The sequence below is a fragment of the Hypanus sabinus genome, chromosome 2, assembly GCF_030144855.1.
Source record: "Hypanus sabinus isolate sHypSab1 chromosome 2, sHypSab1.hap1, whole genome shotgun sequence".
NCBI lineage: Eukaryota > Metazoa > Chordata > Chondrichthyes > Myliobatiformes > Dasyatidae > Hypanus > Hypanus sabinus.
In genome coordinates this window covers 194,142,933-194,156,174 of record NC_082707.1, presented here as the reverse complement: position 1 = coordinate 194,156,174, position 13,242 = coordinate 194,142,933, and the positions used below count along the sequence as shown (strand labels likewise).

At 40.3% G+C, this 13,242-nt stretch overlaps 1 protein-coding gene across 2 annotated transcripts in view; it reads left to right on the top strand.

The window, feature by feature from the left end:
- Nucleotides 1–13,242, top strand: part of LOC132389583 (latent-transforming growth factor beta-binding protein 2-like) — a 408,009-nt gene that overhangs the window by 328,396 nt on the left and 66,371 nt on the right. For both annotated transcript variants that reach the window (XM_059962068.1, XM_059962075.1), the window contains 2 exons: nt 1,074–1,205; nt 8,730–8,855. In XM_059962068.1, the coding sequence (XP_059818051.1) occupies nt 1,074–1,205; nt 8,730–8,855 (258 nt within the window). The remainder of the gene's footprint in view (nt 1–1,073; nt 1,206–8,729; nt 8,856–13,242) is intronic.

Here is a 13,242-nt window from a genome sequence, read left to right as displayed (position 1 = left end):
AGAGAGGTTGGAAACGGATATTGGAAAAGAAACAGTAAAGGCCATTTCTGGATCAAGAGCTGTCTAATGCAATTTCCCCATTTGATGCATATTAAATGTGGTCAGTCCCCCTCTTATGAGAACTTCACATGCAAATGGTCCACATTGCCCTAGTTGCTCCTTTAATAGAATCATAATTATACATCATGGAAACAACAGGTTCTGTGTTCCAATTTGTCCCTGCTGACCAAGGTGATCACCTGAACTGGACCCATATGCCTTCATTTGGCCCATTCTTTGACATTTCCCATCCATGTTTCTGTCCAATGTCTCTTAAATACTGCATTTGTAGCTGCCTGTACCACTTCTGGCAGATCCTTCTACATACTCACCACAATCAATGAAAAAATTTGCCCTTCAGGCCCCCTTTAAATCTTTCCTTTCTCACCTTCAACTTCCTTTTGTTTTAGACTTCCTATATTATATTATATTTTAGACATCCTATATTATAAAGCACAAGATTTTAAACATCTGAGATCATCCCTTCATTCTAGTGAAAATAATTGCAGCTTATCCAGTCTATAGTTATGGATTTCAGTCCTGGAAGCATTCTTATAAATCTTTTCTGCACCTTGTGACCACTCTCAGGTACCTAGGTGTCTGTTGTTCAACGCCTTTGCTGGGTACCCTTAGGCCTTAATAATGCTGTTTCAATTTGGGTCCTGACTAACTCAACCCACCCTATCCCTCCAATTCCATGAACTAATAAACTTCTAGTGCCCTATTTGCTTCAGACCAATGCTTATCCTCCCTTCTGTTTTCTTTTTATCAACTACCTAACTGAATCTGCCTCCTCAACTCTAAGGTTTTGATCTACACTACGATCACTGCTCTCCGTATAACAACTATTAAGTAATTACCATGGCCAAAATGCTCATTGACATACTGTAGCAACACCTCATACTACACCTATTACTCACAATTTAACATTATTCCAAATTTTAATTAGAACTTAGTATTTTTGAAGATACACGCTTATCGTGTATTAGAATGGTATTTCTAAATATTCCATCCTATTGCTTGTATTTACTTAGATATTGATGAGTGTAGTTTATATGCTGACTCTCTATGTGGCATCTGGAAGTGTGAGAATACTATTGGTTCCTATCAATGCATTATGGGATGCCAGCCAGGATTCCAACGTACAGCTATTGGGGAATGCATTGGTAAGTACTCTTACAAGTAATTAGATGATGGATTCAGAATGTTTTAATTATATAATGGTTTGTTGACTTGATAATTTTAACCCATGCATTATTGTTAATGGAGCTACATTTAGTTGAAGAACATACCATTTGTTTAACCCAGTGATTTCACAAGACCACAAGACATAGGAGCAAAATTTGGTCATTCAGCCATTGAGTTTGCTACATCATTCTATCGTGGCTTACTTATTATTACTCTCAACCCCAATTCCGTGCTACCCCCATAACCTTTGACACCCTTACTAATCAAAAATCTATCATATCCCCCATGATTTGGCCTCCTATAGCAACTTGCCTACGGGGGACTACTTTTGAAACAGACTGTTTTCTCAACTTATTTTGCAGTTTCTTTAAAAGGAGTAATTATGCAATGTTGATATCATTTAGTGTATAAAAGTGTGCCATCTTGGTTCTTAAAAAATTTGGATAAACTATGAGATGGTAGAATTAATCTGCATGCCTATGTAGTTAATATGCACAGTAAATCATTATTACCTAACTTTACCATGCTTCAATATTGTAGAAAAGTATTATAGTAGCTAGAATGCAAGCAACTCTTTCACTCTTGTTATTAAATGCTTACATTTAACAGATCATGTTAGTATTCCTAATTTTCTAACACTTAAAAAATTGTTCTTCCACCAATGGCAGTTCACACTGGTGGCTTGTGCATCATCCTTGAATAGAGCACTACAGCTTCAAAGCAGATTTATTGGCCCATCTAGTTTGTGTTAAACTGTTAATATAAATCATAGAACAGTATAGCCCAGGAACAGGCCCTTTGGCCCACAATGTTATGCCAAACCAGTTAAATTAGTAATCAATTTGCTAACAAAACTAATTTCTTCTGCCTACACATTGTCCATATCCCTCCATTTGCCTCACATTCATGCACATATCTAAATGTCACTTAAATGACCCAAGTGTCTCTACCACCAGGCAAGGCATTCCAAGCATATAACCATATAGCAATTACAGCACAGAAACAGGCCATCTCGGCCCTTCTAGTCCATGCCAAACGCTTACTCTCACCTAGTCCCACCGACCTGCACTCAACCCATAACCCTCTGTTCCTTTTCTGTCCATATACCTATCATCTGTAATCTACCACTCTCCGTAAAAAAAAATCCTGTCCCTCACATCTCCTTCAAAATTTACTCCTCTCACTTTTAAAGCATGCCCTCTTTTAATAGACACTTCAACCCTGGGGAAAAAGAATCTCTGTCTACTGTATCTATGCCTTTCATAATCTTACAAACGTCTATCAGATCCGCACATCCTCAGCCACTCCAGAGAAAACAGCCCAGGTTAGTCTAACCTGTCATTCTAGCATATGCCAGGCAGCATCCTGGTAAACTTCTTCTGCACACTTTCCAAAGCCTCAACCTCCTTCTCATGATAGGGTGACCAAAGCTGTATGCAATACTCCAAATGTGGCCAAACTAGAGTTTTATAAATTATAAATCTGCAACATATCTTCCTGACTTTTAAACTCTATGCCTCAACTAATAAAGGTACTGTAAGTATGCCATATGCCTTTTTAACCACTCTATCAAAGTTGGTAGCCACTTTCAGGGTGCTATGAATGTGGACCATCTGCTCATTAACACTGTTAAGAGACTTGCCCTTAATAGTGTATTGTCTCTATACATTTGACCTACCAAGGTACAACAATTTACACTTAGCTGTGTTAAACTTCATTTGCCATTTCTCCACTCATATCTGCAAATGATCTATATTCCACTGTATTCTTTGTTAGTCATCTGTAGTATCCACACACCACCAATCTTAATATCATCTGCAAGCTTACTAACCCATTCATCTACATTTTCATCCAGGTCATTCATATACATAACTAACAGCAGAGGTCCCAGGCAAAATCGCTGTGGAATACTACTAATCACAAACTTCAAGCTGGAATAAGTCCTTTCAACCACTACCCTACGTCTTCTATGGGCAAGCCAGTTCTGAATCCAAACATCAGTTTACCATTGATCCCATGCACCTTAATCTTCTTGATGAGGCTCCTGTGAGGGACCTTGTCAAACACGTTACTAAAATCCATGCAGACAACAGCTCTACCTTCATTATTCACCATCCTCACCTCATCAAAAAACTCTTATCAAGTTAGTAAGACACAACTTGTCCCGTACAAAGCCATGCTGGCACTCCATACTTAGCCATGATTTTCCAAATGCTCATAAATTCTATCTCTAAGAATTCTCTCTATTAACTTTCTACCACTGATGTGAGACTTACCAGTCTATAGTTTCCAGGATTATCCCTTAGGTTCTCCTTAAATATTTCTCCTTTTACCCTTAATCTGTGAACTCAGTGGAAAGAAATCTGCTTGCATTATCTTTATATATACCTATTGTAATTTTGTATACTTCTATCAAATGTTTTTGTTAATCATGTTCAGATGTGAAAACCACATATAGCTATACAGGAGATGGGATGTTTTGCTGAAGTTGTATAAGACATTGGTGAGGCCTAATTTGGAGTATTGTGTGCATTTTTGGTCACCTACATACAGGAAAGATGTAAACAAGGTTGGAAGAGTATAGAGAAAATTTACCAAGTATGGCACCAGGTCTGGAGAACTTGAGTTATAAGGAAAGATTGAATAGGTTAGGAATGTATTCTTTAGAACTTAGGAAATTGAGAGAATTTATAGAGGAATACAAAATTATGAAGGGTATAGATAGGGTAAATGCAAGCAGACTTTTTCCACTGAAGTCGGGTGGGACTTCAACTAGAGGTCATGGGTTGAGGGCAAAAGGTGAGAAGTTTACGAGGAACATGAGGGGAAACTTCTTCACTCAGAGGTTCATGAGAGTGTGGGGAATGAGCTACCAGCAGAAGTGGTGGATGCAAGCTCGACTTAAGTGTTTCAGAGGTTTGAATAGGTACATGGATAGAAGGGGAATGGAGGGCTATGGTTGTGTTGTAGGTCAATGGGAGTAAGCAGTTTAAATGGTTTCAGCATGGTCTAGATGACTAGATGGGCCAAAGGACCTGTTTCTGTGCTGTACTTCTCTATGACTCTACCCAATAGTTTCTCATCTTTTCTTTTCAACCTTCTTGGGCATAATTGACAAAGCTTGGAGTTTTTTCTTTCTCTTCCCCCCCCCCCCCAGTATATATCATTTACTGTTTAATTCCAAGTTATTCAGAGGGCAGTTAAATATCATTCATGATATGAGCTGGTGTCAATGACATGTACTTTCTCAAAGAACACAACGGAATATTTGTGTGTATGATAGTTTAAGAGCATTATAATCATTTACTCTTATTCACTTAACTATTCCCTCTTCCAAATGGTTACATTTTCCATAACTAAATTCTGAGAATTCAACTAAGTCTCTAGAATTTTCCCATTTTAGGTACTCCTAGAATTGAAAATAAATTCCACTCAGATTTTATGGATCCTTAAATGGCTGATAAGGCAAATGTAGAAACTGCAGACTCTTCCTTACATAGGGCAGACAGTGGCTGATGGGATTGAAGGGTGGCTGGCTTCTTTTACCACAACCACAGGATCTTGATGATTTTGATATTATTGTGAATGCTGATTCTCCACTTTGAGTAGTAGTGAACCTGATATACCCAAACTAGTGGGGTTGTTATTTATATATATATCTAGATATCTCAATTAATTAGTTAATTAATCCCTCCATCCCTTATGGGTGGTGTGTATGTGCATTTTTCCCTCAATTGCAGGTCCTCTGCCAGAGGCCTGGGAGCTTGCTGTTTCTAGTAGTACACTCTTCTGCACTGAGATTGCAGATGTTGTTCCTGGGATTTGTTGGAGCTGCTCTCCCAGTCCAGGTGTCACAGCTCCAAATGCTCCTATCACCACTGGGATTACTCTGGGTTTAATCTTGCACATCCTTTATAAATGCTCTTCCAAGCCCTGTTATTTCTCTATTTTCTCATATTCTTTCTTCCTGATGTTACTGTTATTTGGGATTGCCACATCTATTACTATTGCTTTCTTCTGTTCCTTGTCCAATATTACTATGTCTGGCTGGTTGGCCATTACCTGCTTATCAGTCTGTATTTGGAAGTCCCATAGGACTTTCTCGGGTGGATCCCATTTGGATTTGGAAGTGTCCATTCCATACTCAGAGCAGATATTCCTGTACACAATTCCTGCAGCTTGGTTGTGCTGTTCAGTGTATTATGTCCCTGCCTGCATTTGCACCATGCTACTATGTGCTGGATGGTTTCAGCAGATTCATTGCATCTTGGGTCTTGTCTGGTGTGATAGATAGACCCCAAGAACAATATTTTTTTATATAGGCTTTGAATCTTTTCCCCAGTCATCCTGGTAATGCCTTTCCCTGATAAAGCTCTGAATAGAATGACTATTTCTTGTAATCTGCAGTTGAGTGTGCAACTACAGATTACAAACAGAAAGACACTGAAAGACAAAGGTGAGTTTGTCATATGGATTGGACATATTAGTTATAGATTATAAATCACGTATCTGTACACTTGTACACTGTCTGGTTGATGTACTTGAAAGAGGAGGTGGGTATGGTAGTTCAGGTTCGGGGAGCAATAGTGAAGAGGCTCATGGTACCCTAGCTCCACTGAACCTTATTTCTCCATTGCTAATTGTTGGTGACAGATGTAACTGCCCATATAATTCTCCAAGTGACTGTCATGTCCACAGAGATGGCAAATTTGTACAAAGAAAGAAATTTGAAATAAAATTTGCTTAATAGCAGGTTTTCTTTATTGTCAGGTGCTACTATTTATCATCAAGAGAGGGACAATTGACCGTTATAGAATCAGCATTGCATTTTGACCCAACTCATCCATGTCAACTATTGCCCAGTGAGCTCATCCAATCTGCCTGTGTTTAGCCCATAGCCCTCTAAAATTCTCCTGTGTACTTGTCTAGATTACTTTTAAACTTTGCTCATAACACGTAGGAGCAGAATTAGGCCATGTCTGCTCTGCCATTTCTTTTAATGCCCTGACCAAACAGGAAACTATCAACTTTCGCCTTATACATACCCACAATCTGGGTCTCCACCTCTGCTGTAAAGGGTCTCCCCTCAATTTTGAGACTATGCCCTCTAGTTCTGGATACACCCACCAGAGAAAACAACCCCTCCACATCACCCCCCCCCCCCACATACCTCCATCTAGTTCTTTCAACATATGGTTCAATGAGATCCCCTCTTTTCACAGAGTACAGGTGCAAAGCAGCGAAACAGTCCTCAGATGTTAATCTTTTCATTCCCAGAATCATCCTTAGAAACCTCCTCTGGACTCCCTCCAGTGAGAACATACCTTGTGCACATCTCAACCACTATTCCTTGCAGCTCATTGCAAATACACAGCACCTTTTGTGTGAAGAAGCTGCACAATGTCCCTTTTAAATCTATCCCTCTTACACACTCTTCCAGGGAAAAAGATTTTGTGCTTTCATCCTGTCTCTGTCCTCTTGATTGTGTATACCTCTATCAGGTCACCCCTCAATCTCCTACATTTCAGGGAATAAAGTCTACACAACCTTTCCAGTAACTTAGACCCCGAGTCCAAGTAACAGCCTGATAAATCTGATTTAGTAACATATTTCCTATAACATGGTAACTAATACTGTACACAGTACTCCAAGTGTGGCCTCACCAACATCTTCTATAACTGTAACACAACTTCCCAATTCCTGTACTCAGTGTCCTGATTGTTGGAAGGCCAGTGTGCAAGTGCCTTCTTCATCACCCTATCTAACTGACATGTTGCTTTCTGCAGACTATAATCTTGTACTCCAAGGATTTTGTTGTGTAACACTCCTCAGGACCTACCATTCACTGGAGAAGACCTACCCTGGTTTAATTTCCCAAAATGCAGACCCTTACATTTCTGGATTGAAAACCTTTTGTTAATCCTCAGCCCACATACAGCACCTAGATGTTCAAGATCACTCAGTAATTTTTTTCATAGCCTCATACAGTATCTAGAACACCATCTACTTTAGGTATCACAAATAACCTTCAGCTATAAACCTCTTGCTTCCAACCACTGAGCTAATTATGAATCCAGTCAACTACCTCGCTCTGGATCCCAGGAAACTAATCTTCCAGACTAGCATGCCAAGAGGGACCTTGACAAAGGCCATATAGACAACATCCACTGTCATACTCTCATCTACCCTTTTAGTTACCTCTTCGAAGAACTCCAAGGGATTTTTCAGACACCACCTCCTATGTACAAAGCCATAGTGATGGCCCCAAATTGGATGTTGCCTCTTCAAATGTTGATACATCCTGTCCCTCACTATCCTCTCCATCAATTTACCCATCACTGATGTCAGATTCACCTACCTATAATTTAATGACTTGTTTTTCTACCTTTTTAAAAGTGGTGCTTTATTAGCCACTCCCGTCCTTCAGAATGTCACCTGTGGTCAGCATTGAAGTAAAAATTTCTCCCAAGGCCATTAAATTTTCTTCTCTGGCTTTTCTCAAGGTTTGGGAGTGCACCAAGACAGGCCTTGGGTATTTACCCATTTTAATGTAGCTTTCGGGCTCCAATACCTCTTCCCTGCTAATCAATATGTTTTCCAAGGTATCACCAGTCATTACCCTCATTTCCTTAGCTTCTTTTACTTTCTCCATAGTAAACACTGAAGAGAAATATTCATTAAAAAAAAATCTCTTCCATTTCTTTGGCATCCACACACAGGCAGCAAAGCTGATCTTTAAGGGATTGATTCTTTCTGTAGCCAATCTTTGACTCCTAGCATACTTACAGAATCTTTTGCAATTTTGGCTCCTCTCACCTGGCAGATGCTTTTCTTATCCTCATTTGCCTTCCTAATTCTCAATATAGGGAAGCTGAAGTCTCCCACAAACTATCCACAATCTCTACACATCAACTCTGCCAATTCCAGCTGACTACTGGGACTGTATGAGGCCTTTAGCAAGGGATGGGACGTTGGTCCAGGAGGTTCAGTCACTTGGTATTCAGGATGAAATAGTAAATTGGATTAGATATTGGCTTTGTGGGAGAAGCCAAAGAATAGTAGCAGATGGTTGCCTCTGACTGGAGAATTGTGACTAGTAGTGTGTCACAGGGATTGGTGCAGGGTCCATTGTTGTTTGTCTGAGAATAACTAAGAATAACATCTAATGAACAGGTTAATATGCATGATCATATAGAGCAAGGAAATAGCAAGAATTAAAATGAGTAGAAAGGTACAAAATTGAGAAATTTTTTAAAGTATTGTTTTGTTCCAAATCATTACCATAAATGAGCTTTATTATGAGTATTGTTAACCATTATGTAAACATTATGTTGATCTGTGGAATACTGCCCTTGTTTCACTTACAAATAATATTATTATGACCTACTGGAGTTTGAAGTGTTTTTTCCAAAAATCTGGACGGTATATTCCACTGTATTTAATAATCACTTTGTCATTTTGAAATTGTACTATTAATTCCAGCTGTTTTGGATCTTTTGCAGACGTTGATGAATGTGTGAATGCAACTATCTGTGGTACTCATGGGTATTGTGAAAATACAGATGGTTCATTTCGCTGTCTATGTGATCAAGGGTTTGAGGTTCCGGCAGGAGGGCAGGCATGTGTAGGTAAGTATGAAATGAAAATTCTACACTAAACTTCAGAATGTAAATTCCTGCAGTTCAACTAGTTTCGTTCGGACAAGTTGAAATTCCAATGGAAGTATACAACTCTTTAATAGCTAAACAGATTTCTATTTTGGAAGGGATAAATGATATAGTTCTGATTAAATTTTTTGATAAGTACTGGTTATTTTGTTGTGATTGAACCTGGTATCCGCTTGTCACTGTGCTACAAATCACCATTACCAGACCTCTCAATCTAAATGCAACACAAATGCCCCGTGGACTCTGGAAAGGCAAAAGGTGGTGGTGTCTGTTTTATGGTTAATTCTTGTTGTTGATCTGACGTCTTGGTTATGTTGAACTCATGTTCCCCCTGACTTGGAACACCTATTAATCAAATGCAGATCATTCTATTTGCCTCAGAAGTTCTCATCCATGATCCTGAAGGCAGCTTAATATACCACCAGTGGCTGAATTAAGCAAGCACTTGTGACACTGCATAATGTTGACTGCAGACAAGAAACAACCCACCCCAATACATTTCAAATTATAGTAAGAGACTTCAACCTGGCTTGTTTGAAGAAAATCCTGCCCAATTATTACCAGCATATAACCTGTAGCACTACAGGCCTGAACACACTGCTACACGAAGAAAAGCAATGTCTACCATTCCTTACTCAGATCACATTTTGGTAAATCGGATCACCTGACTGTCTCCAACTAGCATACAGGCAGAGCCTAAAAAGCAAGGCTCGTGGATTAGGACAGTTAAGAGGTGCTTGTGGGAGGCAGAGGAACAGCTACAGGATTGCTTTGAGTCAGTGAACTCAGCCATGCTCAAACACTCATCTTGAGATTTGAATAAATACACCAAGGTTGTAACGGACTTCATTAGAACAGATGGAGATGAGTGTGTCCCCACAAAGTTGTTCAGTCTTCCCCAATCAGAAGTCCTGGATGAAGCACAAGATCCAAAATTTGCTGTGGGCCAGATCAGAGGCAAGTCTGGAGTCCAAGAATGCTACAAGAGGTGCCGGTATGAGATATGAACTCCACAAAGCCATCTGACAAGAAGAACCAAACTGGCATCAATGAGGGATGCTCGACAGTTGTAGCAGAGTTTGAATGCTATAACCTACAAAGTTATATCAATCAGCATGGGGCTTCAACCTGGCTTGTTTGAAGAAAATCCTGCCCAATTATTACCGGCATATAACCTGTAGCACTACAGGCCTGAACACACTGCTACACGAAGATAAGCAACGCCTACTATTCCTTACTCAGATCGCATTTTGGTAAATCAGGTCACCTGGCTGTCTCCAACTAGCATACAGGCAGAGCCTAAAAAGCAAGGCTCATGGATTAGGACAGTTAAGAGGTAAGGCTAAGAGGTAAGAGGTAATGTAAGGCTTCACTTCCAGATGAGCTTAATGCTTTCTATGCTCACTTTGACCACCAGAACAGGGAGGAACCATCGCACACCCCATGTGTCCTGATGATCCTATTGGCCTCAGTATCTGAAGCTGATGTGTAAGCTGTCTTCAGGAGGGCGAGTCCAAAGAAAGCATCTGGACCAGATGGGGTAGTGGCCATGTACTAAAGACCTGTCCTGACCAACTGGCTAGTGTGTTCACTGATATCTTTAACCTCTTGCTCCGGCAGTGTGTGGCACCCAAATGCTTCATGCAGGCTTCATTTATACTGGTGCCCAAGAAGACCGTGGTGACCTGCCTCAGTGACTATTGGCCAGTTGCTGTAACATCCATAGTAATGAAGTGTTTTGAAAGGCTAGTGATGAAGCATATCAGCTCCTGCCTGAGAGGCAACTTGGATTGTCTCAACAGGTTCTCAGCAGATGCCATCTCATTGGTGCCTCACACAAACCCAGAGCATCTGGGCAACGAAGATGCATGCATCAGGATGCTCTTTATTGATTACAATTCAGCATTTAATGCCATAATCCCCTTAAAACTTATCAATATGCTCCAAAACCATCATCTCAATACCCCCTTGTTCAATTGGATTCTGGATTTCCATACTTATAGACCCCAGGCAGTTCAGATTGATGAAAGCATCTCCTCCATGATCTCCATCAGCACTGTGCACCACAGGGATGTATACTTAGCCCTCAGCTGTACTCACTCTGCACCTATAACAGTGTGGCTAAGCAGAGCTCCAACACCATCTTCAAGTTTACTGATGGCACAGCTGTTGAGGACCATATCAAAGGTGGTGATGAATCACATACAGGAGGGAGATTGAAAATTTGGTTGAGTGGTATAATAATAACATCTCAATGTCAGCAAGATCAAGGCACTGATTGTAGACTTTAGGAGAAGGAAACCAAAGGCTCATGAGCCAGTCTTCATCAGCAGATCAGAGGTAGAGATGGTTAGCAATTTAAAATTCTTTGGTGCTACTATTTCCGATGGCCTGTCCTGGATGCAGCATGTAAATGTAATTGTGAAGAAAGCATGGCAGTCCCTTCACTTCCTTTAGAGTCTGTGGAGATTTGACACATCATGAAAAACTCTGACAAACATCTGTAGATGTGTGGTGGAGAGTGTATTGACTGGTTGCATAACGGCCAGATATGGAAATACCAATGCCTTTGAATGGAAAGTTCTACAAAAGGTAGTGGATTCAGCCCTGTACGTCACAGGTAAAGCTCTCCCAACCATTAGGCACATCTGAAGGATACGCTGTTGGAGAAAGCAGCATTCATCATCAGAAATCCTCACTATCCAGGCCATGCTCTTTTCTAGCTGTTGCCATCAAGTAGTAGGTACAAAAGCCTCAGGGCTTGCACCACCAGGTTCAGGAACAGTTACTACCTCTCAACCATCAGGTTCTTGAACAAAAGAACACTCACTTTCCCATCCATTGGGATGTTCCCACAACCAATGATCTCATCTTAAGGACTCTTTACCTTGCTATTTCATGTTCTTGTTTTTTATTGCTATTTATTAAGAAATGGAAACGGTAAGAGGACCCTAATGGCAGTTATTAAAAGGCCTCCAAACAGCAGTCAGGATGTGGATTACAAATTACAGCAGGAGATAGAAAAGGCATGTCAGAAAGGCTATGTCATGATCATCCTTGGGGATTTTAATATGAGAGTGGAGTGGAAACAATAGGTCAGTACTGGACCTCAAGAGAGAGAATTTGTAGAATATCTAAAGGATGGCTTTTTAGAACAGCTTGTTGTTGAGCCCACTAGGGGATTGGCTGTACTGGACTGAATGTTATCACCTCTTATCCAGAGCTGATAAGAGAGCTTAAGGTTAGGGAACCCTTGGGGAACAGTGATCACAATATGATCGAGTTCACATTGTAATTTGAGAGGGAAAAAGTAAAATCCAATGAGTCGGTATTTCAGTGGAATAAAGGAAATTACAATGGCATGAGAGGGGAACTGGCTGAAGTTGACTGGAAAGGGACATTTGCAGGAAGGACAGCAGAGCAGCAGTGGCTGGAGTTTCTGTGAAAAATGAGGGAAGTGCAAGACAGATATATTCCAAATAAGAAGAAATATTCAAAGGGAAGAAGGATACTACCATGGCTTACAAGTGAAGTCAGAGCCAAAGTAAAAGCAAACGAGAAGGAAGCCACAGCTAGTGGGAAGATAGAGGATTGGTAAACTTTTAAAAACTTGCAGAAGGAAACTAAAATGGTCATTCAGAAGGAAAAGATGAATTATGAAAGGAAGCTGGCAACTAATATCAAAGAAAATACTGAAAGCTTTTTTAAGTATATAAAGGGTAAAAGAGAGTTGAGGGTAGATATAGGACCAATGCAAAATGACACTGGAGATATTGTAATGAGAAATGCAGAGATGGCAGAGGATCTGAATGCATATTTTGCATCAGTCTTCACAGCGGAAGATGTTTGCAGTATACTCGGACATTCAAGAGTGTCAGGGAAGTGAAGTTCGTGCAGTGAAAATTACAGCTGAGAAGGTACCCAGGAAGCTTAATGGTCTGAGAGTGGATAAATCTCCTGGATCTAATGGAATGCAGCCCTGGGTTCTGAAGGAAGGAGCTGGAGATATCGCAGAGGCATTAACGATGATCTTTCAAGAATCGATAGGTTCTGGCATTGCACCAGATGACTGGAAGATTGCAAATGTTACTCCACTATTTAAGAAGTGTGGGAGGCAGCAGAAAGGAAGCTATAGACCTGTTAGCCTGACATCAGTGGTTGGAAAGTTGTCGGAATCAATTGTTAGGGATGAGATTACAGAGTATCTGGAGGCATATGACAAGATAGGCCAAAACCAGCATGGTTTCGTAAAAGAAAAATCCGACCTGACAAAGTTACTGAAATTCTTTGAGGAAATTACAAGCGGGGTAGACAAAGGAAGTGCAGTAGACAGTGGTGTACTTGGATT